This window comes from Podarcis raffonei, chromosome 15 (assembly GCF_027172205.1).
Source record: "Podarcis raffonei isolate rPodRaf1 chromosome 15, rPodRaf1.pri, whole genome shotgun sequence".
NCBI lineage: Eukaryota > Metazoa > Chordata > Lepidosauria > Squamata > Lacertidae > Podarcis > Podarcis raffonei.
This window is the reverse complement of record NC_070616.1, coordinates 5,313,120-5,339,153: the sequence shown is the minus strand read 5'-3', so window position 1 is coordinate 5,339,153 and position 26,034 is coordinate 5,313,120. Positions and strand designations below refer to the sequence as shown.

The 26,034-nt window shown below is 46.9% G+C and overlaps 1 protein-coding gene across 5 annotated transcripts in view; it reads left to right on the top strand.

Annotated features, from left to right (window-relative positions):
* BCAS3 (BCAS3 microtubule associated cell migration factor) overlaps window positions 1-26,034 on the top strand; it is a 459,527-nt gene that overhangs the window by 423,755 nt on the left and 9,738 nt on the right. For 4 of the 5 annotated variants that reach the window (XM_053366622.1, XM_053366620.1, XM_053366618.1 and 1 more), the window contains one exon: window positions 12,046-12,213. In XM_053366622.1, coding sequence (XP_053222597.1) covers window positions 12,046-12,213 — 168 coding nt within the window. Of the gene's footprint in view, window positions 1-12,045; window positions 12,263-26,034 lie in introns of all 5 variants that reach the window. The other variant, XM_053366621.1, reaches the window with a different exon arrangement.

Here is a 26,034-nt window from a genome sequence, read left to right as displayed (position 1 = left end):
TCCCCAAGGCTGCTAAGGATTCATCTGCTTTGTTAGGGGTGTGGAACCTTCAGCTGCATACATTCGTGAGAGTGGACCCCAGAAAGAGGAAAAGAGGGCAAGAGTGGGGAGCTGAAATGGATGGAGAGAAGGGAAGACAAGGGAGGGAAGCCTTCTGTATGCACTCAGTTCAGAGCTCTGGCAGCCTGCTAGGTAGGGAAGAAGAGAAAGGGGAAAGGGTTCGAGGAAAGAGAGAGAGAGATGGAGAAACGGGTGCAGAAAAAGTAGGGGGAGCAGAGAGAGAAAGAAGTTCGATTCAGTTCACAAACCTAATTCGCACTTTCCAAAACAATCCATGAACCAAAGCTCTGCCATCCTTTGAAATTCACCTGTCTCCAGATTCTGCAGTGCTGGTAACTGTGCAAAAATGCACATTTGGTTGTAAAGTATGCATAAGAAAATGCATCTCTTAGTAAAAACAACATACCAAAAAAGTGTTATATTAGGAAAAATTGCTTTGCAAAAATGCTTTGTTTTATTTCATAAAATTAATATACCACTTGATTGCAAAAACAAAAACAAAAAAAAACCTCCAAGCAGTTTTTAGTAGAGGAAATTGCCTACAGAAATGTGTATATAGGGAAAATTCACACTCAAACACTGGTGAATTTTCATGAGGATCTTTTTTGGAAGGATGAGGGGATTGCCAACTTATATGGAAATGTGGGAAACTGATTGTAAGATTGGACTACTGAGAGACAGAGAGAAGCCAGAATTAACGAATTCACCTGTCCCTACCGGCTGCTGCTGATCTTCCTGCGAAATCTGCTGCCACAGGAGAATTCCCAGTGTGTTTCAGGAGGGCTGGGCAAGACAGATGTGCATTCATGGGTAGACTTCCTCATGGTTTGCAATAAACCAGCAAGCATATCTGCCTCCCCAAAGTTTGACGATAGAAAGCAACATTGCTAGAAAAAGAAATTCTCTCTGCAGCCAGTGTGGTGGCAGTTACTGATCTCTCAGATTCCTTGTTAAAAATATTAGTAGTGAATTAAAAAAAACACCTGGGGGAAAAAGCAATGGTAGGAGGCTGGCTGGTCTATAGTCACTCTTATGTCAATTTGCATCTCACTGTGTGGCTCAAAGAGTGCGGCAGGTAATTGGCTCCACCCACCCTCAAGCCACCATTTTGCAAATGGATCTGATTGCTGGGCATTGGGGTTTTAATAAAATAAAAGGAATGTAGCACCTCAACCCTCACTCTTGAGATCATACTCCCATAGCCTCCAACATTTCTCTGATAAAAATAGGGACATCCTATTCCATAATAATTATAATAATTTTATTATTTATACCGTGTCCATGTGACTGGGTTGCCCCAGCTACTCTTGGCAGCTTCCAACATATCTAAAAATATAAACATTTAAAAAACTTCCCAATACAGGGCTGCCTTCATATGTCTTCTAAAGATTGTATAGTTACTTATCTCCTTGGCTCAAGGGTCACATAACTCTATACCCCCCAACACTTCTCTGATGGAAATAGGGACATCCTAAGGAAAAGTGGGACATTCCAGGATCAAGTCAGAAACAGGGATGGCTTCTGTAAATCTGGGACTGTCCCTGGAAAATAGACACACTTGAAGGCTCGGTTCTCCTTCTCCCAGATGATGACTCTAAAACTTCAGACCCAACTCATAGCTGGCCAGGCCTCTCTGGTGCTGGGATCTGAAAAGGTAGTAGATCAGAATCTGCTGGGCTCATCTCTGACTCCACATGTCATGGCTTCATTCTGCTGTGGCTCCACCCTGGGCTTCTGGGTTCTTCTCCAGCTTTCCAGAGATGACCACCTTGGCCATATTAGAAATCTGCAGCTGGCAATTCTACCGACAGCTGGGAGCAGCCGCTGAAACAAAGGCAGCTTTTCAACCAATGGCACATTCTTTTGTTTTATATATCTATCTCTTCTATTACCTTTGCCCAGACTAGAACAGCCTTTTTTGTCTGGGCCTCCTTGGCTGAGTCTTTTAGTGAGGTGGGCTGGGCCTCGTGCTGAGGAAGTGCAGATCCTACAGAAAGGAGAATAAAAGGTCAGGAATAATCCAAAAAGACAAGCTGTGCAGATCTGTGTGTATATTGGGTTTCACATATGAAACCCAGTCGTGATAAAGCTGATGGCTTTGGAAACATCTACTTTGATTAATGAAAACATCGTCCACGTCGACTGCGGGTTTCATACTTCAAAAGATCGGCCGGGATTAAGGAAACGTCGGAGGGGTGGGGGAGGAGGAGGGAGAGTTGCTTATTCATATCACATCTCAGGAAACTATTTTGTAAAAAAAAAAAAAAAGTACAAAAAAGGGAGGATTTCCAGAACAGAGGAAAGAAAAATGACAAGTATTTTCCCGTTTGAAAGCTACAAATAAATTAGGCAATCAAGAGAGCCATTAACACAGAGCAGGCGGTGGTTGTAAAGGGGGAAGTTTGCAGATGTCTGATCAAGAGTGTGGGTTGGGTCCCCCCCCCTTTTTGTATCTAATACTTTTGCTTCATTCATTCTAGAGCCCCCACTCCTGTAAAGGAGTTGGAATTGTTGGATGGGTTTCATTGTATTCAGGCTTTCTTTCTGGGGTTACGCAGGGGTACGCATACCCTTAAACATTTTGTTCATTTACTCTATTTATTTCCCCCGAAATTGAGAGTTCTCCTAAATATTTTTTTAGGAAAAAAAGCACTGAATGTATCTATTAAATTAACCCCCCCCCAAATGCATCTGAACAAAACCAGTCATTTTGAAATCCATGTGCCCTTCTTTATAGAGGATGGTCCAAGATAAAATACAGAGCAGTCTCTCTCTCTCTCTCTCTCTCTCTCTCTCTCTCTCTCTCTCTCTCTCTCTCTCTCTGTGTGTGTGTGTGTGTTAAAGTTACCCATCTGTAGTGAGCACCTGGGTTGAGCAGGCACACACAGGCCACCGACTCACAGCTTTCCACATATCCTGAGAGGATTTGCCTTTCTCTTTTGATCATAGTCATTATTTCTAAACTTGCATCTATACATACAAATTAACATGTGAAGCTTCTTTGCGAGTCTTTGTCCTCTTTTGCCCCTTTCTTTGGTGATGCCCAAGTGGCCACAAAGGAAGAGACCAGCAGGTGGATCAGACCAGCGGCCCACTGAATCCAGCATCCCCATGTCAACCGTGTCCAACCCAACATCCATGCGAGCAGGATCTGAGTGCAAGAGCAAATCTCCCCACCTGCGACCCCCAAAAACTGGCATTCAGTGGCTGGTACTACCCCCTTCCCGAAATCACGGAGAGCCACTTGTCAGTCAGTGTTAGACAATTCTTAGCTAGATGGAGCAGTCGTCTGACTCAGTACAAGGCAACTTCCTCTGCCTTTGTGTTCCTCGTGGTCTGAGCTGGTGCAAGGCATCTTGCTATATTCCCTACTCATCCACAGTCTTAGCCAACGACTATGGACATCTCAAAGATGACGGCCTGCCCTTCCCTCTGCTTGCTCTGTCACCGTGTTACACAGCAATTAGCGCTCTGTTGGCATACAGGACCGGTGAGCATCTTGCTATTTATAGCTCGGCTCCAAGCAATCCCACAAAGTGAGCACCCTAGCCAGGGAATGAAAAAAGCTGACAGTTATATAGACTTAACTCCTGCGGTAGATATTTCTGCCACTGTTTTCCAAAGCTTATCTTTTGCACTTTAAGCCTTGATTTATTAAAAACATACAAAGGGGTGAATTGTTCCTGAGGGTTGTCACATATCGTAGATAAATTAGAAAGGAACTATGTAGGCCCTCGCGAGTTTGTTAGTCTTTAAAAGGTGCTGCAAGACCCTTTGTTATTTTTCGCCGAAGCAGACTGACACGGCTGGCCTTCTGGAAGGATATGAGCCATGCGATGGAGTGAACGAAGCTGGCTCAGTGCAGGGCAAACTGCTCCATTGGCCCTGGGCCTTGTTCTCAGGGAGAAGGCTGCCATGCCATCAGTATGCTCACATCTCTGCTCTAGGTGTGGAGAGGTGATGGAAAGGAAGCCGGTGATGCTTTCTGGTGACAGCAACATGCTTCTTTCCTCTCTATATTTTCTCTCCTCACAATAAACTAGGGTCCCCATTTCCATTTTTTGAAACAACAACAACCCAAGTTTCTAGTCCTTGTGGCTAAGAAAGAAGGCTTTAAGAGACGGTCCCAGGCCTGTGGACCAAATGTGGCTCTTCAGTCCCCTCTTCAACCCTTTGAACTCTCCCCAGGTCACATTCCCTCCCCAAGCTTACCCCCTGCTTTATACCTTCCTTGAGTATTTATGGGTGGCTAGAATGTGTCCTTAAACTCTGAACACACTTCAGAGAAGGGTGTGTGAGAGTATGGGTGTAGAAACTAGCCTACTACGCAAAGCGTACAATTTGTGCTAATTGCTCCACCCACTTTTGCCTCTGGCCCCGCCCACCTCTGGCATGTGGCTCCCAGAATGCTGCTCAGATGGGAATGTGGCCCCCGATTGGCAAACAGTTTCGAACACGTGCTTTTAATGCATGTGGACGATGCCTGGTGAAGTTTCAGAAGCCTTCTTTCCTCAGAGTAAATGCAGGCCTGAAGATCTCAGCTTCCATTTTAAAAAAGGAAAGGGAACTCTATGTTTCTAGGCCTTGTGGCTGACAAAGAAGGCTTCACTCTTGTGTGGATGATGCCCAAAGTCTCAAAAGCTATGGGAAGATTGGGAGGGGGGGTCACTGAGTAGGATTTCCCATAACCCAGAAGCCCCAGTCTAGTGCCCACTCTGTAGCACTTTATCCCCCTCCCCACCCTGGCTGACGAATGAAACCAGAATAAACTATGCAGAACAGCAAGAGTAGCAGACTAAGCTATGCAAGATGAAGCCAGTGTTGTAGGCATTGCAGCACTTGGGTTACTGTTGATGCCGAATTTAGAGGTGACAGTCTGCGCACAGCCCTGATGAGAGGATGCTCAGAGTTCTGCCGTCTGCTTCACACGGCATGTGTCGCTCCTCTCTGGGCTTGGTAACTCGGTGTCAGGAATGATGAAAGATTAAACCAGGTAGGGATTAATGGCTGTCTGGAGACCGGGTGAAGCTGATCACCTTAATCCATAACGCAATTCCAGCGCCAGGGAGTGCCAAGGCAAAAGGTTGTCGGAGTCCAGTGAAACCAGTAAGGGGGGGGGAGGTAGGGGGAGTTACATATACAGTTATGTCCTGTCTAAATAGTTTGCTACTGTCTCCTCACATGAGGGGCCCCTCAGCCCTCGAGTAGATGCCCATTGGTGTCTGATGCCCGATGGTACGTGGAACCAATGAAAGGTGAAGCCAACAGATTCTGGTTTTGTCACCATCCTCCTCCCTGCTAAGTTCTATGAGGACAACACTGAGACGGAGGAGAAAAAGAAGCTGAGAGGCTGCACCACTCCTTGGGCTGGATGTAAGTAGATAGGCAGGCAGGCGGGAGCTGGGTGAGGCCAGATAGAGATTGGTGGGGCAGTGCCCCATTTGCCCTAACAGAGCAGCCTCCACTGACGGACTCTTTCCTATGTCAGTGAAATACAGTTTAGGCTTAAGTACAGTGGTACCTCCGGTTACAGACGCTTCACGTTACAGACTCCGCTAACCCAGAAATAATACCTCGGGTTAAGAACTTTGCTTCAGGATGAGAACAGAAATTGTGCTCCGGTGGCACAGTGGCAGCAGGAGGCCCCATTAGCTAAAGTGATGCTTCAGGTTAAGAACAGTTTCAGGTTAAGAACGGACCTCCGGAACAAATTAAGTTCTTAACCCGAGGTACCATTGTAATGAAAAAGTGGTCATTAGTGTTCATGCTTACTCATTTTTGTGCCTGTGCAGTAGAGCCAAGGTGCATCAGAAAGAGGATATGGAAGAAGGCTGAGAATACTAATACTGTAGAACATTTTTTTGATGGCATCCCCCAGTTCTTTCCCTAAAAAACAAATGATTATATCCCGTGCGAGTCAGGCTCCAAGTCAACAAATTGAAATTCACGGGCAAGACCAACTTAGGCTTTACTCCAAGTAGAGTTTAGCTGGCTACAACCCCAAACTTGTATCCACCCAGGACTTGTGTCAGAAAACGAGGGCAGTCCCTGGCAAATGGGGATTATTGGCCCACGTGCGATCCTAGCTTAATGGTGTTGGCGTGAGATTTACTACCAGACACGTAGGTGGAATGCCATCGCGGGGTGAAAAGGGAGGAGAAGATCAAAAGGGAGCGTCCCGAGCAGAGGTTTTTGGCACCGTTAATCCCTGAAAGCAGCATTCTACATTAATGCTCACACCTCACAAGTTGCCCGTTAAGAGCTCTTGGCAGGTCTCGGGGCTTGATTGGGGAGGCAGCGCTACTCTTGTCTCCTCAGCTCTCAAGCATCTATGGAACTAGAGTCAGACTCTCTCTCTCCTTCCCTCTGAAGTTTTTTTTATTTATTTGGGTGCCTGCACAGCCGCCTTGGCAGAGCATCAAAAGCGATTGCCACTGTTATTCATAGGCCTGCTTAAAAGGAGGACCAGGGTGTTTGGGTTTCCCACTTTCTGAAATGTGATAAAAAGTCTTGATCTCCCGTCCTTGTCTACCGAAGAAGGGGAGGGTGAAGTGGAATCTTTGGGAGCCTTTAGGAAAAGGCAACTGATGAGGCACTTGAGAACATTCTTCAGGTCCCCCAAAGTGCTGACACAGAAAAGAAGGCAAAGACGAGGGGTGCTTCCAGATCCAGCTGGGGTTCAACCACACAGAGGCAAATTCAAGTTGCACAATTAAATTGGATTTGGTGCACTTATGGGGGGGGGAAACAACCCACTCCCCCCCCCAATAACAGCAAACTTTCTGTAATATGGAAAGTGACAGGAAGGTGTACTTGGAAGTGAGGCAGAACATGCTGTAACCCAAGGGTAGGCAACCTAAGACCCGTGGGCCGGATGTGGCCCAATCACCTTCTCAATCTGGCCCACAGATGGTCTGGGATCAGCATGTTTTCACATGAGTAGAATGTGTCTTTTTATTTAAAATGCATCTCTGGGTTATTTGTGGGGCATAGGAATTCGTTCATTTCCCCCCCTCAAAATATAGTCCAGCCCACCACATGCTCTGAGGGACGGTGGACCGGCCCACGGCTGAAAAAGGTTGCTGACCCCTGCTGTAACCAGTGGAAACGGATGCTCAATAAACAGCCAACATTTGTGGTGGGGAGAACAATTGGCCCAAGATCACCCTGTGAACTTTGTGGCTGAGTGCGGATTTGAATCTAGATCCTATTTGGACACATCACCCACTGCGCCACACCAGCTCCACCAGTGGAGGCTGTTCCACTAGGGCAAATGAGGCACTGCCCCAGCAACCTCAGTGACCCAGCTTCCTGCCTTACTTGCAAATGGCCCACGGAAATGTCTTGGCTGTGACCTTCTTCCTCCTTGGTCACAGTGTTGCCCCTTGCAGAACTCAACAGGGAGGAGTTGGCTCCACCTTTCTTTGGCTGTGGCTCTGCCTACCATTGGCCTCCTTGCCATCCAACCCACCAATCCCAACGGGCACCAGCCGCCAATGAACTGTACATCACAGATGAACTCAGGAAGCTGCCTTATATCAGGCCAGACTGCTTGTCCCTTTCCCTAAGAACTGTTCCCTCTGGCCAAGGGAGAGGTCACAGAGCGGAGCTCTTTCCCACCCTTTGGATACCCAGTCCTTTTAATGGGAGGTGCCAGGGGTTCAGCATGGCACCTCCTGTACCCAAAGCATTGTTCTCTCCCACTGAGCTGTGGCATGAAGCCCAATCGAAAAGGATTTTGCAGAGCGAAAAGCCCATGTAAACAATGATGGAAGCATCTAAGTTCCAGGAAGTGACATCAAAATGGCAAGTGACGTTGACTAGATTTGGGGTTCCCCTCGTGGGCCTTAAAACGCCAGACACTCTCACCCGCCCCCTCACCCTTCGTATTTATTTATTTTCTCCAAGCCATTAGCTTTTCATATTATCTCTCCTCTTTGCTGATGCACGGATTAGCTGGCCGGCCTGAGTGTTTACCACCGGTTATCACCCAGTACTTTGGACGTTATCAGAGGAAGGGACGCCTGCCGCAGGGCCTGGTCTCTCGCCCTTTCTATTACTACCTGTCAGAGGCCGGGAGTGAGCTGTGAAGCTGCCCAGTTGCCGCAGGAGTGCAGATAGTTTCTGACGGCTGATCAAAGGGAAGCACCAGAAGCCTGATAACCAGGGGATGTGTTTTGTGCACTTTCAACTTCGAGAGAAACGCTGGCATTTCCCTCCTTCCCTCCGCGCCCCCCACCCACCCGCACCCGACCTCTGCAGGCTGGCAAAAGCCAGGCCCGCTAAACGCTCCATATTCAGTTACCTAATTGTTGAGTGAAATGGCATGCAGATCGCGCGTCAAAGCCCCCAGACAGTAATCTCATTCCAAGCGGGGGAATGATTTAAAGTAAGCCTTCGCAGCGGAGCTGCTATATAATAGACTCGAATAATTTTAATTTGTACTTTGAAGTGATCTGGGGGTCCACAATCTAATCTTTGCATTTAGTCAAACGTCATGTCCTATTTTTGAATTAGGAAACAACTGCAAGTTAAGGGAATTATTTTTCCGTTGCCTTTCTGGAGAGCGTAGAGGTTTTCGCTCCATCGTCTTCGCTGCGTGTGCCCGTTTATCTCTCGGGTTCCTTTCACTTGTTCTTTTGGAGCCAGTGGATGCTGGTAGGAATGGTGTCAGCACCCAATATTTCCATGCCGCTGCTGATGCCCAGTCCCCTCAAGAGGGGTCACCGCTGATGCCAGCCCTCCCTGTGGCATAGAGCTGGGTCTGGAGCTGCCAACCATTTGAAATTTCCCACAATTCCCTGGAATGCCTGATAACTCATTATTCCAGGCCATAGTAGAAAATCAAAATGGCAGTGTGTTCCCCAGTGAAGGGCACCATTGAATGCTCCAGAGTGAAGCTACATCATCAAGCACTCTGGGGCATGGTGGGAAATTTAAAATGGCGGCTGCATTGGCACACTAATATAGATGGCTGCATTCCTTGCCGATGACCCCCTCAAACCTGGTCAGGCCCTGGATGCTGATGATTGGTCTGTTTGCTTGTTGTAGAAAGAATTTGGGAGTTCTGTTTTAAAAGAATGTGTAGTCCCTGGGTGATGCATGGGCTGGTCATGCCCTGTGCGTGCCGGGTGTTAACATTTTCTGTGTGCTTAAAAAAATAAAATATCCATCCTGTTCCTAGTGAAAAGAAGACCTTGCCTTCTGGATATGAACTTGGATATGATTTTTAAAATTAAATGCCAATTGGTCTCCAGTAATTCACATCTTGAGGTCCTGATCCAGGTGCTATTGCCCAATGAAGGCCAGGCCTTATTGAACAGGGCCTTATTGGAAGTGGCACCAACTTCACTGAGGAGAGGTCTGCCAGCCCCAATACTATATTATTTCAGGCTGCAATTTTGTGTCCACTTATCTAGGAGTAAGCCTCACTGAATTCAATAGGACTTACTTCTGAGCAGACATATATTAGGGTTGTAGTTGTTAGGCATGTGGCCAAGTCTTGGTTCTCCCAGAAAGCTTTTGGTCAAGATGTCTTAATCCGTTTGTGCCTTCCCAGTATCTAACCTTGGAATCGTATAAGGCCAATTAAAACTAACGGACAGAAGTTAGTTGTGCTCATTAATTTATCTGGGCTGTATCCAATGTAAGTTTTACTCAGGGGTCAACCCATTGAAATTAATGGGCACAGAAAACTTAGATCCATTAATTTAAGTGGGTCTGATCTGAGCAGGGCTAACATTGAATACAACGCATAGTGTGATTCTTTTTTTAAAAAAAATATATTTATTAAGATTTTCAAATTTAATACAATAAAAAAGAATCAAAAAGGAAAAAGGAAAAAAAATTAAAAACACTTAAAGTTCATAATACCTATTTTTCAATAACATATTTCCCTGACCTCCTCATACCTCCCTTTCTTGTATTCCAGTTCAAATTGTTAATTCAGCAAATCCTTATCCATAATTTTTAACCTATTTCTATACTTAATTTAACATATTATTATTTTACTTTTTCTCTTTCATCCATTTCCTCAATTTATTTTTGCTAACCTTATTTTCATTTAATTTAGTTCATTTTAAAAAACCAATTTTACCTTATCCAAACTTAAACATCAATACTTATACATCAATACACATTCTTAAAACATTCTTTCTAAAGTCGACCCAAATTCCCTTCCACGAATTTCCCAATTTTCATACACATTACAAAAACAAAATAAAAACAAAACACATTATAATTATGTACCCTTTGGATTCCCAAACCCCACCCCACCCTTTCCCGGTTTCAGTCCCCAACAAATGTCCATCAGTCTTAATCTAGTATTAGCCTGGAGATCTCACATCCGAGGCTCTTAATTCTCTCTCAATTCCTCTCTGCCGGTTTTTTTGATAGTCCTTAAAATTAAACACCAAATCTCGGAGAAGCTCTGGCCCTTCAGGATCCGTGTTTCTTCCAACCAGTCATCCATACTTAAAAGTGGAGCCCAAATCTTGTTTCTTACTCCTTTCAAGTCCAAATGTCCCCGAGGCTCCAACCTCCACCTTAAGCAAATTTGTAATCCTTAGGTCTTCAGATCTCCACATAAGGAGATCTCTCCTTTTTTCAATCTCCAATTCAGGCCAGATTTTCCACATCAGGTTCTTATTTTCCTTCATTACCATCATGTCAGACCTCAAGTCCTCCTTCATCATCTGCAGAATTACAGCTCCTCCTTCCTTTTCTTCAGGGACAACATATGTCTCCTTCTCCAAATTCTCAAAGTTGTCAAGTTTCTCTTTCTGTTCAGTTGAATAAACTTCCTGATTCAAATCCTTATCAGATTCAATGATATTGTTTACAGTTGAGTCCAGAGTTGTAACATTTATAGCCAAAACATCAATTTGGCCTTGTAACTTTCCCAAGAGAACAAAGACTCTGTCCAATTCAGCCTGAATTCTCCCCCTTCCAGCCATTCTTGTAATGTCCCAAAACCCCCTCTAGAGGGATTTTGGTTTCTTAATATTCATTCCAGTACAAATCCAAAAATCCAGTTAGTTTGTATCAGTTCTTCCTTGTTTTCAACAAATTGTAACAAAATTGTAACAGATATAACCAGCAGAAGCAACAGAAACAAAGTTCTCTTTTTCCGTCTTGACAGCTAATCTGACAGCTGTCAAACTCTTTAGTACCTCATCAACAGGCTCTCTCGCGGAACACTCCCGGGTCCGGGAGGGTGGCACTTCAGCTCCCAAAATTAGCTCTTTATCCTCCAGCAAGATTTCTTATACTGCCAAACCGTGAAATTAAAGTCTTTTACCAAAGAAGGAAAAAAGAGGTTCTCTCGACCTTAGTTAGCAGGTCCTTGCTTTAACTTGTTTACAAGACGGGGAGACAGACTTCCTTTTTACACCTTCCCCGATCGTGCCTAATTCTTAAAAAAAATTTCTTTACAGTTCCAATTTCCGTAGTACTCACGGGTTGTTACTTTTAGAATCCAATTGTTCACAAGAAGAAGTCAGCGCTCTCCGACCATGGCAATGCGGCTTCACTCCGCAGGAGAAGCAGTCGACTCTCAGCACCGCGCCGCTCACCCCGTCCCCCGTTCCGAAGCCTTTAAAAAGGCTCCTTTGCAGGTCGGGGGGGCACAAATGGTGCCCGCCGAGTCACCAGGTTCACAGGCTTCACCGCCTGTGATTTTTGAGGGTCCCCGCGTCGCCGCAGCGGCCAGACCCAATTCCTGCGGAGCCGATTCCCTCCGGAGCTCAGAGGGAATCCGCCATTAGTCGATGGCGCTAACCCAGAAGTCCGTGATTCTTTTCCCCCTGATCTTTTGTTACATAATACTGCTGTGAAATGTAATATAAATAATACTGTATTGTTTTATATTTTCTCACCTTGGGTTTTCTTTTTGACGTCCGATGCTCTCCTGAAGTGAAGCTGCTGTAAGCGAAATGGGAGGAAATAGCATATAAACTAACTTTCACTCCGTCGTTTCTCCTGAAGGTGCCTTTGATCGGAGCATGACCCTCCTCGAAGTCTGCGGGAGCTGGCCCGAGAGCTTTGGCCTCCGCCACCTGTCTTCCATGGAACAAACCGACGAAGGCCTCCGGGAACGGCTGGCTGACGCCATGTCTGAGTCGCCCGGTCGGGACATAGTGGGATCTGGAACAGGTACAAAGAAGAGATGTGATCAGAGATCACATACGTCTCTCACCCAATGGTGATTTTCTTTAACTAACTTATAATGTTCATCCACCCCCATTGCCTTGCTCCCTCGAGGACAACCCCACCCCCAAACAGATCCTTCACATATTGGGGTAGCACTTAGATACAGCTGGAGCATTTGCAGAGGGTGGGGGAGGTTGACAATCTAACACACAAAACCCGGGGCCTGTCTGCACTATACATTTAAAGCAGCATCACGCCACTTTAAACAATCAAGACTTACCTCAAAGAATCCCGGGAGTGGTTAAGGGTCCTGAGAGTTGTGAGGAGGCCCCAATTCCCCTTGCAGAACTGCAATTGCCAGAGTTCCCTAGGAAGAGGGGTTGATTGTTAAACGCCTCCGGAAATTGTAATCTCGGAGAGGGAAGGATAAGTCTCCTAACAACTCTCAGGACCCTTAACAGACTGCAGCTCCTGGAATTCTTTGGGGGTGAAGCCATAACTGCTTAAACTGGTTATGATCCCGCTTTAGATGTGTAGTGCAGATGGGGCCCTGGCAGTGGCAGAATTGTACCTTTCTAACGGAGGGACGATAGAAGGTCTTGAAACTATACAACAGGCCTCTTGGGCCAAGTGGTTCTCCGGACCGAGGGAGGTGTCAGATCTGCTTCAGACATCCTGGCTTGACTGTGCCCATCCCAGCTGCCTGTTGCTTCCCCCAGCACACTGAAATGACTCCAGGTTAGAGAGGGGAAAGGCAGCCTGTGGCCGTCCAGGTGTAGCTGGGCTGCAGCATCCATCATCTCTGACCCTTGGTCTTGTTGGCTGGGGCCGGTAGCATTAGAGTCCTACTGGATCAGGCCGATGGCCCAGCTAGTCCAGCATCCAGTGGCCAACCAGATGCCCCAACAGGAAACTGAGCGCAGCAACAGCAGCTGTCCCCATTTGCAATCCCCAGCAACTGGTCTTGCCTCTGACAGTAGAGGTAGGTCTGATGGGAGTTGGGATCTGATAGCAATCTGGAGGACACCCAAGTTGCAGAAAGATGATGCGGAAGCCAACGGGTCCCTTCATTGTGAGCCATTACATTCCCAATATTGCTAACATTTCCAAAAGCGCCTCTGGATAGCCCCACTCCCAGAAGTCCTTTGAGAAAGTTGCTGGTGGTCTTTCTGCCCACCCCCCTCACCCCACCCAAATGGACTCTCCCTTCCCTTCTGACTTCAAACTCCTTGGGGCCTCTGAACCCTCCCAATCGCATGATGGAAGCCCACCTCCCTCTGGGGTTTGTGTTTGTCATGGCAACATGAAAACAAATGTTTGTGTCTTGGGACATTTGCAGATTTGGGGCTTGCGACAACCCACCTTAAAAACGTCCAGTCTCCACACACTGCACCCCACTCCGTGCCCTACGGGAACGTGCCTCACTTCCCCTCGCGTGGCATCTGCGCTGATCAACAGCAAATGTGCAGATGAGGTTCTGGGTGTATAATTATCTGCCTTCGAGAGAGTGCTGGCTCCCATAATCCAAATTAATCCATCTTCATCACAGTCCATTATTGTGATAAATTAAAGGGCCCATTAACATAAATGGAATGGCACTCCCAGGGATTAGGCTTCGGCTCAAGAGGCCGTCGGGAGGCTGGAATGCTTGCAAATTGCAGGCGCTTTTGGCGGCTGGGATTGGTGTTAAGCAAATTCCCTCTTTCCCCACAAGAAAGATCCCGTTTGGACTGTGGGTAACAACTCAATATCAACGCCAGCATTAGAACAGGGCCTGGCGGGAGTTTTTCAGAGGGGAGAAAGATTGCGTTGTGTACCCTCTTGCTTGTGCCTCAGAGAAAGAAAAATGATCGGGTCAGAGAGTGTGTTCCAGGTACAGTGGTACCTCGGGTTACAGACGCTTCAGGTTGCAGGCTCTGCTAACCCAGAAATAGTACCTTAGGTTAAGAACTTTGCTTCAGGATGAGAACAGAAATTGTGCGGCGGTGGCGCAGCAGCAGCGGGAGGCCCCATTAGCTAAAGTGGTACCTCAGGTTAAGAACAGTTTCAGGTTAAGAACGGACCTCCGGAACAAATTAAGTTCTTAATCCGAGGTACCACTGTATCTGTGCCAAACAGTGTGGGGATATATAATATAGCATAGAAAACAAAAGCTGATGAATCTTGCTGCTTGCTGTTCTAGAGAAGCCAAGCTTCTAGCCCTCTTTGTTCAAGAAAGTTTGAAGCAGTCCCAAAAGCACCACATGTTACGTCTGGTGCAACTCCGCTCCTCAGCCTTTTGCTGAGTTTGGGGCCTGGGGTTCCAAAGAGATGATTTAGCAAAGACTAGCACACAATGTTATCAATGAAGGAGGACCATAGCAAGCTGAATCAGACTGTTGGGGTGCAGGGGATCAGGGTGCAGAAGCCCTACAGCTCAGGCCCTCTGGGCCACCCCTGAACAATGCTCCTGTGGACCAAAACAGCTGCTTGAATTTCTCATTAAAACCTCGCCAAGCTATAAACTGAAGAGCAAGCAGAGGTCAAGATGAATGGCTGCCCCTTTCTGCTATATCTCAGACAGAATATTGCTGGCTGCTTTTGAAACCCATCCCCGTTCTCCTCACCCACCCCACCCCCCTAATATTTACTCTGTTGTTGAAAGCATTTGGCTGAAACAGCCATTTGTCTCTCTTTTATTTAAAAACATTATTATTATTTTTTGCTTAGTCTTCACTTTCTCTAATGCTTTTCCACCCAGTCAGCTGGACTAAATGATACCAGCAGTGAAGTCTCTGTCGAGCAGCGCCATAAATTTCTCCCCACAACTGGTTTTCTTATATTGTCTGGAATAAGTGTTTTAACTCCTGGAATGTGCTGTTTTTAACTCTGAGCAAGAGGCGTGCTGCTGTGTGAGCAAAACAGAGCCTTGGTGGTCAGTTGGCGATGGGCAGGAGACAGTAGCTACTAATGGACAATTAGGTTGCTCTTTGCCTAAAGCCACCTTGGACTGTACCACGGATCACAGCCCTCTAACAGCATGGCTAAAGTGGCTCAATTTTAACTCTTCTCAGAGAGTGACAGAGAGTTATCTCAGGAGAAGTTGGTTTAGAGTAGCAGGGTATTGATGTTGCTTCGCAGCCAAGACACCTTGCCGACTTGCTTGCTTCTGTGCCTCCCCGACCCCCAAGGCGCTCTTATGCTTCCAGTGTTGTCTCCTCCAAAGGAAAGGTTGTTGTTGTTGTTTAGTCGTTTAGTCGTGTCCGACTCTTCGTGACCCCATGGACCAGAGCACGCCAGGCACTCCTGTCTTCCACTCCCTCCCACAGTTTGGTCAAACTCATGCTGGTAGCTTCGACAACACTGTCCAACCATCTTGTCCTCTGTCGTCCCCTTCTCCTTGTGCCCTCCATCTTTCCCAGCATCAGGGTCTTTTCCAGGGAGTCTTCTCTTCCCAAAGGAAAGGAGCCACAACTAAAAGTGGAGTGTGATTAAATAATATCGATTCCTCCCGCACCATGGTGAACATTAGATACAACACAGAACCCACCCTGGTTTTCTGTTTGGCTGGCTTGTCTTCTCTGTCAGCATGTAAAAACAAAGATGGGTTTTGTTCCTCCGTAGAAACTGCAGAGCAGGGAATTTGCTTTAGTAGAGGATGTTGGTGGACTGTAACTCCCATCATCCCTGGCCATTGACCATGCTGTGTTAGGGCTGATGGAAGCTGGAGTTCAACAACATCTGGAGGGCCTCAGGCTCCCCAGCCCTCCTCTGAAATATGTGGGGGGGGGGAGGATGTGTGTTAACAGAAAGCCTCTAGCATGTGGTTAGCCATGTGAGAACAGAATGCTGGACTTCATGCCCCTGACTTGATCCATCAGCCTCTTCTTCTTCTGCTCTTGTAGTCATCAGCAGGCCCTTTCGCCCATTGTTGCTCTGTTCCCCCTGCACTGTCGGAGGCAGTGTGCCTCTGAATGGCAGCTGCTGGGAATCGCAAATGCTGTTGCACTCAGGTCCTGCTTGCAGGATTCCCCCGGGCAGCTGGCTGGTCCCTGTGATAAAAGGATGCTAGACTAGATGGGCCTTTGGCAAAGGTTTTTACATTGAAGTGGTTCATTGGTGAATTAAACAGTTAAAAGACTGGCGATGAATCAAGCAAAAAAGATTTTGCTTGGTTGAACAGACCTACCTTTCAATTTAAAAATTAAATAAAGGTTTTCCTATACTTGGAAAGATAGGATGGGGGGTTGTTTTTCAAAGGTTTCTGTAAGAGACACTAGTCAGCATAAAAAATCAGCTTGGAGCCATCTGCTAAAAATTGCTTAAAGGCATGCAGGAAGAGCTGGCTGGGGACATTTACCTCGATGGCCAAAAGGGTCTTTTCTACTTGAAGCTTTCTCTGACTTGACAGAAATAGCTATCAGACAGCAAGCGGAAAAGGAACCCGATCAGAGTAGCAGAAAAAGGAGAATAAAGAGGAATCTATTTTCAATGTGGCTTCAGCAATAGAGCCGGTCGTACAGTTTGGCTATGCTCAGGGAAATGGCCTTTTGGCCCCATAATCTAACGATCCGGACAGCTTTGTGTCTATCTAAATCCAAGTCCGTCCTTCATAAACAGTCGTCCAAGAGATACAGCCCCAATAGAAGTATGCCCAGACAGTGGCGTTTATTTTTCAGCTCGGAGGTAGAAATGAAAACCCAGTCCAAACACAGATACTTTTCTATTGAGCTGCCTAGAATGCCTACATTCTACAAATGTGGATTTTTTTCAGCTAGGGATGGAGCAGGAATCGGAACTTGGATGTTCTGGTGCACCTCTTTCCTCAGCAGACGTGTCAAAATGTTCATTTCAATGCACGCTTTGATATTAAAATGAAATGCACATTTTTAGAAAAAAATTGATCAAGGCTACTTATCTAAATGTGAATTTTCATGCAGATTTTTTTTCCTGGGAATTTTTTGTTGTTGATTAACGTGGAAATGGAACAGACCAGTCCCATAACACTGAGCATGTGAGAAACTCAAAGGGGGTGAAAGTAGAAGGATTTGTCTGCCCCTTCTCTCAGCTTCCCTCTCCACAGGGTTGGCATCAAGGGTTGGTGTGATCAGGCATCTGCCAGGGGCTCACACGCCCACAGGGGACCAGCTGCTCCTCCCCATTGCCACCTGCTTGGTTGTTCTCCTGCCTCTTACTCTGGCCCAGACAACAGTGGTGGGGCAGAGGAGGAGGAGGAGATGCCACCGTCTACTTACTCGCTGGCTCTTCACTGGGCAAGCAAGCAGGTGGCATCAAAGAGGTAAAGGTAAAGGACCCCTGGACGGTTAAGTCCAGTCAAAGGCGACTCTGGGGTTGTGGCCCTCATCTCACTTTCAGGCCAAGGGAAACGGCTTTGTCCACAGACAGCTTTCCGGCTCATGTGGCCAGCAGGACTAAAGCGCTTCTGGCGCAACAGAACACCGTGACAGAAACCAGAGCGCACGGAAACGCCGTTTACCTCCCTGCCACAGCAGTACCTATTTATCTACTTGCACTGGTGCTTCCGAACTGCTAGGTTGGCAGGAGCTGGGACAGAGCAACGGGAGCTCACACCGTTGCAGGGATTCAAACCGCCCACCTTCCGATCGGCAAGCCCAAGAGGCTCAGTGGTTTAGACCACAGCGCCACCCGCGTCCACGGTGGAAATGTGGAGACTCATCCAGGGATGGGGTCTCAGAGAGGGCGTCCCGGAGCTGGGACTGCTCCCCTCTGCCAGTTTTAGAGATTCTGCTGATTCTTTGCTGCCATCCTCCCCATTAAGGGCAAAATGCCCTTCCGAGAGGATCTTACCTGGCACTGACTTTGATGTCGTTGCAGTGCCAGGCAAAGTCCTTTTTGTTTGCCAGAATGGTTTCCTGCTCCATGTTACAGCTTTATTTCCAGTGGCACATCTGCGGCTTAGTTCTGGCAGCGTTTGATTTATGCATTTCCAAGATCCGGATGTCCCTGATTTGGTTGGAGCCATGACTTTGTGCAGAGACGCAATGGGCAGATGATTCTGCTCTGGGTCTCCCTTTTCTTTTGGAACTGCCTGCCCCCAGCAGAGCAGGATGGGAAGCGTGCAGAGCCAGAGCAGTGGATCATGCAGGGGGCCATCTTGACAGGGGGAATGATTGATCCAGGGAGAGCATGAAATCCAGAGAGGCAGCAGGCACCCTCTCTAAAATGGATTACAAGAGGCTGTTCTTACTCTACAGATGCATGTCTTGTGGCAGACTCATGTGCTCTGGCATACAGCTTGGGAATTACAGCATCCGGATGCCTGTATTTTGAACGTCTTTAACTTTGGCTTTCCTCTGTCAGCATCTTATTCCTCCGAATGGGCTTTTGGCATTCGTTTGGAGGTTGCCTTAGCCCCTTGTTTCATCTCCCTCCCATTCCATCACGTCCCCATGTCTGCTTTTACGTCTTGGAAGTGCAGGAATGCATGTACCTGCCACCATCCAGCTCTAAACTATTTTCATCCTGCAAAGTCCATTAGAGAGCTTTTTTTATACAAGACAGTAAAAAAAAACTGGCTTCGCATTTTATTTGTCCCTTTGCAGCGCCGAGGTGAGGAAGCGTGTATTTAATACGACTCCCTGTAAGCTTTCCGAAAGGAAACCGGTCACTCCTTGCTGCAGTACCATTGCCAACAACTCAATATTTTTACATTTTTTTGTTTTTGTTGTTGCTCTGGAATGACTTCCAAATCTCTGGAATCTTGGCGACGGGCCATTTTTAAGCCTCCTTGGTGGGGGAGGAACAGCGGCTCGCTCCCAATGTAGGCAGCTCAATGAGCCATTTCCTCTCCCAAACTTCCGTCGAAGGTTAAACATGCACACGCTTTTGAGCAAGGGAGCTGGACCTCGCCAGAGCCCCGTCTGCATTTTAAGCTTGGCCCGGAGACGACAACAGTGGCGCTAAAAATATTTCCAGAGGGGAAGTTGATCCAACTATAGATTAAGAGGCAGGGATGGAGGAAAGCTTCGTTGGCTCTGCATCTTGAAGCAAACCTACCCAATCTGCACCTGCTGGTGCAAAACTCTCCTTCTGATCTTGCACTTCGCAGCGTTTTGTGCTACAGGTCTCAGCTCGAAAAGTGCACCAAAATGCATTTGAAAATGCGGGTATTCAGATAAAATACATTTTGAATGTGTGCTTTAGGATAGCATATGTATTTAAATAGCTGCTTTGCTTTAAAAAGTTTGTCTATACAGAAATTTAAACTGACCACTCTGGAATCAGGATGGAATGGCAGCTGTCTTATACTGTCAGACCCCAGTCCATCTTGCTCAGAACTGTCTACACTGACTGGCAGCAGCTCTCCAGGGTTTCAGGCAGAAATTCTTTCCCAGCCTTAATTGGGGATGCCGAGGATTCAACCTGTGACCTTCTGCAAGCAAAGGAGATGCTATACCACGGAGCTGTAGCTCTTCCCATTAAAAAAAAGTCAGATTTCAGTTCTCATGGTTCTGAATTAAGCTCTGATTTAATATAAGATAAGCCTGATGTTGGGAAAGATGGAGGGCACAAGGAGAAGGGGGCGACAGAGGACGAGATGGTTGGATAGTGTTTTCGAGGTTACCAGCATGAGTTTGACCAAACTGCGGGAGGCAGTGGAGGACAGAGGTGCCTGGCGTTCTCTGGTCCATGGGGTCACGAAGAGTCGGACACGACTAAACGACTAAACAACAACAAGAAAGCCATGTGCAGATTCAGGCCCATTGGTCCATGTAGCTCAGTGCTGTCTAAACTGACCAGCAGCTCTTCAGGGTTTCCAACAGAACCTGGAGGTGCCAGAGAGTGAACCTGGGGTTTTCTACATGCACAGAAGATGCTCAACTACTGCACTGCAGTCCTTCTCCAAGGAACAGTCATACATCGTCTTAGGCTACCATCCTAATACCCACCCACCTGTAATTAAGCCCCAGTGTTTCTTAGCTGACAAGCTGAGCATTGCACTGTCCATTAATATATGCTTTTCGCGCACTTTTTAAAAAAAAAAATAAACTTGGAGACCCGCCGTGCAAAATTCAGAGAGATGCAGGAAGGATATCTATTCATTTATTTATTCATGAGATTTCCTCTCCTGCCACTTCTTCCCAAAGGAGCCCAGGGCAGTAAATAACAAAATGGCAAACCAGTACACAAATTAAAAAACAACAATAGCATGTTAAACTCTTGGTTAGATTGCTGCAATGCGTTGTACGTAGGGCTGCCTCTGAAGACGGTTCAGAAACTTCAGCTAGTGCAGAATTCAGCAGCCAGGTTGCTTGCCAAGGCAAGACGGTTTGAGCATATTACACACATCCTGGCCTGGTTGCACTGGCTGCCAATTAGTTAACAGGATCAATTCAAAGTGCTGGTTTTGAGCTATGGAACCTGAAGCGGCTCAGGACTGCAATACCTGAAGGGAAATGTGAATGTTAATAATAGGGAGGGAGATGCGCCTCACCAGGGAGGGCATTCTGCAAACAGGGAACCACCACTAAGAAGGCCCTGGGATCAGGCTATTCTGATCCAGGAACAGCTATAGCAGCCTAAGGTGGGCATGAACATTCGTTGTTACAGAAGCCAGTTGGGTCCTTGGTGACGGGTTGGAATCCACCTGTGTTCCCAGACAGCAAACCTGGGTTGCCCAGCTAACTCCTGGGCACAGAATAGCCACATTCGGTTTGTACATTTTTTTCAGGAATTTGCATGGATTCATGTGCAAATGTAAACTAGCCGGATTTCTCCCCCATCTCTGCCACTTTCCTTCCATAGTTAAGGGGAGTTACACTTCAAATCTCATCCACTGAAGCCCAGTAAAAAAAACCCAGTAAGGTGCTGGGCTGCATAATACCCTTCCTTTGCTTGCTCCTGCACAGCTGCTTTCTGGTGCAGCCCATTCTCCCATGCTGGGCGACTTCCAGCCCATCGCTGTCTGCTTCTGCAACATTCACGGGAATCAATGCTTCTTATTTTCCAAGCGTTTGCGGTAGCCAAGCCCTGTACATCCTTGAGTGCAACTCGTGGCATTCACTTTCCTGTGCCCAGGAATCCCAGACACCCTTTCTATAGAACTACCCGACGATTGTGGAAAGGGACACCCGACTTCGATGGAGCCTTGAAAAATGTTTCGCTCCCCAGGGAAAACACTCCTTGCTCACGCAAAATGGCTGACGTTTAAATATTTTCCAGCATTTTGCAACCAATGCTCTTGTCGTGTGTGTTTTTAAGCAAACAAGAGTTTCTTTGATTATTATTATTCTTTCTCTCTCCACCCTCTCCACCCCCCCTTTTTATTTTATTTTTAAAGTCAAATTTGGGATTCTGTTGTTCAGAGCAGAGAGGTCACAAGACCCTAATGCATTTAGCATTGACTGCCCTCTCTTGTACTGCTTCTATTAGTCAGTAATTTGATTTGTACCTATTCATTTGCAGTCCCTGCAGGAGCACTGAGCTGGCCCGGCGTCTAATTGGTGCTGTCTCTATTTTAGCCTCATTAAATTAGCCCTGACTCCTGGCCACTTGGTGTCTGCGCTTGTCTGTCCATTTATACAACCTAATGTAACACAAAATTCATTACTGATCACATTACTTTCAACTCTGAAGCCAGCCTTGTGATAAACATTTCCTTAACCCTTCTCTTGCTGGCACACACAACACACCCACATAACCTGAGGCAAGAGCAATGCACTCTCCAGAAGGCGGGAGAGGGATCGATATGGACGATAAAAGCTGAGTGGAATCCCATTTCTAGATTTGCCGTCCCTCTTTGAGGAAGGGAACAGATTGGAAAGCATAGAGGAGATGAAATTGGATTGAATCAGAATGAAGGGACCGTCTGTCCACTGCCAGCACTGACTATAACAGCCCTGCTGGATCAGGCCCAAACCCCTTCTAGCCCAGCATCCTGGTCTCACAGATGCCCCAGTGGGAAACCCATGAGCAGGACCTGAGCACAATTGTCCTCTCCCCACTTATGATTTCCAGCAACTGCTATTCAGAGGCATATTGCCTCCAATAGTTCAGTCCTCCATGCATTCATCTAGCATTCTTTTGAAGCCATCCAAGTTGGCGGCTCCGAATGTTGTAACCTTTCTTCACAGGGGTCAGAGAGCTCTGGAGCAAGTAGCACAGAGGTGTCCAGGGAAGGGCCTCACCTCAGCAGCAGAACATCTCTCTTGCATACAGATGCCCCAACTTCAATTCTGCACATCTCCCGGTAGGACTGGGAATGTGCCCCCGTCTGAAATCCAAGATAGCTGCTGCCAGTCAGTGTAAGCAATACTAACCTTCGTGGACCAGGAGTCTGATTCCGCATAAGTCAGCTTCCAATGTTCCTATGTGGATTTTGGGGCCGCCACCAAAAAAATAAACTGCTAGGTTGGGGAGGCTTTCTTAGTTTTCGCTTTGGAACAAAAATGACATCAGAGTTGGCGTCTTAGCCAGGGCTCCTCAGATTTGCTGAGATTTTATTCTTACCAGGGTTCTCTGGAGGTTTGTGTGTGTTTACCTCAAGTCAAAAGAGGTCATGTTACCATTTTTGGAAATTTTTGTCCTCTCTCTTTTGCACGCAGGTGGAAGAGTATATGAAAAAAATAATACTTTTCTTCATTAACATATATGGGAAGAAATGGTCACTCTTGGACCTGTTAAGAGCAAAGCCCCCTTTTATTGGATTCTTCTGCTTGTGTTACTGCTGCTAATTACATTTTACGTTGCAAATAAAAACCAGATGACTCTCGGGACACCCAGGCCAACCTCCTGCAAGTGAGAATTTATCTGACGATCTGAGTAAACAGTGTCTCATCATTTAACAGTTATTGCATATAATGGCTTTCTAAGCGCTTTTCTGCGAGGAGTTAGCAGTGGCTCAGCATAGCTTGACTTCACTGAAAATTTGCAGACCATGAGATGTGAGGCATCCAGAGTTGGGTTCTATGTATGTGTACTCCCCTCTCCTTGCCTTACAGAAGCATTTCTTCCTTCCAACCAATACAAACAAACTTAGGGTTGAGCAAAAGTGTGTGTGGATGGTGCCATTCTACAGCTTAGTCACTAGGAGGCACTGGACTTAATTGTGACTGGGTAAGGTCAGGCATTTCCCGCCTCTTCTGGTTCAAGAGGCATGATAACTTTATCGTCTAGCTTCCTGGCTGGTTGCATCCCCAGCATACATTAAAAGCACATTTTCCTCCACCACCTCAAAGAATCTTGAGAACTGTAGTTTGTAAGGGTACTGGGAATTGTAGCTCTGTAATTGCAGTTCCCAGGATTCAGGGCGGGAGGTTTTAGTGGGTATGCAGATAGTGTGACCTGAAGGCCCTCTGTGATATCTGCTGACTTTTGTGAGTGCCTTTGCAAGTCCTGAATGTGTGGGGATGAGGGCATTTCAGCTCATTTTAAGCTCGCTATTGTCTACAGTGCCTCTCCGGGGTTTCAAACAAGGGATATTCCCAGCCCTACCTGGAAATGCTGGGGGTTGAACCTGGGACTTCATGCATGCAAAGCAGATGTTCCGCCTCCAAGCTACAGCCCTTCGCCTCTCTCACATTTCCTAAGATGATATCAGTCAGAGACCACACTGGACAGGGCGCAGGGAGGCAAGCCAAATTTGTTCCCATTGGATGACCTTCTTTTCTTTGGAAATCAATTACAGGGTGGGGGGTGCTGTTTGCAAAGGAGGCTGTTTTTAACGGTTGCTGATGTTAACTCAGCTCTGTGATCCTGGGCAGCTCTCAAAATGAATCTAATTGCTCAAACATGGGATGCGGAGAAAGGAATGTTCATGGTTTTTCATTAACTCCTCAAAGCTTCTCATAAGGTCAGTTTTTTTTCACAGCTTGCGAGTATGTTATGGTCTGTGGTTCAGCTGTTTGACTGGCAGTGTCCTCAAGGGGTTGCAGAGCGTCAAGTGACTACGGCCTTTTGATGGGTGTCAGATGGATATTTGAAACATCAGGCAACCATGTCACCCCCAACCCAACCCACTTCAGGCAGGCTGGAGCTTCGGACAGAGAGCTGTTGCTTCAGCAGTGAAGCAGCTCGGGCAAAGAGCTTATATTGGGAGTTTAGGGCTCCATTCCCTTCCTGGCTGTCTGCCAGGCCCTGATCCAGGCAGGTGCTTCCATACACTTCCTCCTCCTCCTGAGGAGCCTCACATAAATCTAGCGGGACCTAAGCTTCTGCCTGACTCATCTCCTCTACTCTGTGGGACGAGAGTCTGAGAGATGGTCAGGCATCCAGGCCACTGGTGTGGGGACCTTTAGCCCTGAGCAGGAGGGTCCAGATTCAGTGGCCCTTCGGAGTCTATATGGAGCTCTGCTGGGGGGTCCTGCCCCCCGTCACTTGAAAAGACCTCATCTTCCAAGGCCTGGAAGGGCTGAAACATGAGCAGTCTTGACTACATCAGTCTGCCCCCGCCTTTAAAAAAAACCACCTCTCTGGATTTATAAAAAGAGCACATGGGAAAGGCTGAGCATAGCCCTCTCCTCAATTTATTATTTTGCTACATGTAAGGGATTTTAAGTGGTAAAGCTTATAAAATGGGGAAAGGCTTTACAGCCCACAGACCACATTTCTTCATTCACTTCGCTTGGCCTAGGCAAGATAGTGAGGCCAGGGAGGGGAGTCACTCTCAGCACCCGGACCTGAGATTCCCATCCCTGATGCTATAAAAACATGACATTCTTTGCCACGCACAGCCTGAAATGGTCCAGTCCAGTTTACCCCTCGGTCAGGCTGATGGTGTCATCGTTGGGCTTCTGCTCCCGTTAGCATTTTCCAGTAGGTAACTTACTCTCCATGTCTTACTTGCTAAAACTAGATGCTCGTTAAAGGATCCAGAAACACAAATAACCTCAAAATTGGAAAAGTGTGGGAGGAGGGAGACCAGGTCTTACACATGAAAGGAGTTGCTAAAATTTTGAGGTTAAAGTGTGTCTGAAATCCCTTAGTTGGCATATCGGTCAAATGAAGCTCAGACCATGATGTAATTGCCTGATTTAGGAACCTTGTACCTACGAGCCAGCTTTTCTCCCGTTTTCCCTAGACATTTGGGTTGACACAGCAGTAATGACAGTGGGAGGCAGTATGCCTCCGAATGCCAGATGCTGGGAGTCACATGCTGGGGTGTGCTCTGGTGTTCAGGTCCTGCTTGTGAGATTTCCATTGGCCACTGGGAGAACAGGCTACTGGACTAGATGGGCCTTTGGCCGGATCCAGCGAGGCTCCATCTGATGTTTCTATAAAGTACTTCTGCTTGCCAGAACACTTTTTTAGGTTGGCAGCAGTGGAGTTTTCAAAGGATCACAAGTGATCAAGTCTTGCCCAGAACTAATTTATAAATTATTAACAATAATCTCACTTAACTTTTCATTGTCATTTATTTCTTGCATTGATATACTGGTGTGCATGCATATAGATCACTTAATGCCAAGAGAAGCTGAAATTACACTGTCTTAAGTACCGGTAGTTGCTTAAAAACAGGCAATAAGGTATGGGGGAAACACACCTCGGGGGGTCGGGACTGTTCCATAACACTCCCATTGAAAGGATCTTTTCTTATTCCCAACATCTTTCAGCAGCAGAATCGCAAGGATTTCAAAGCAGACTGGAGATCTTAAAAGAGAGGAAATAGTCCCCGATAGGCCCTGCTTCCCAACTGTTATGGGCAGGGATGGCAAACCTGTGGTCCTGAGAGGTAGTTGGGCCACTGCACCCATGGGATATACTGCCTAGGGGTTATGGGAGTTGAAGGGCCACAGATTCCCATTTCTGGTTTAGGTCTGCAGGGCAGGGGGTGGGGAACCTTTGTCAGCCCAGTGGCTGACTCAA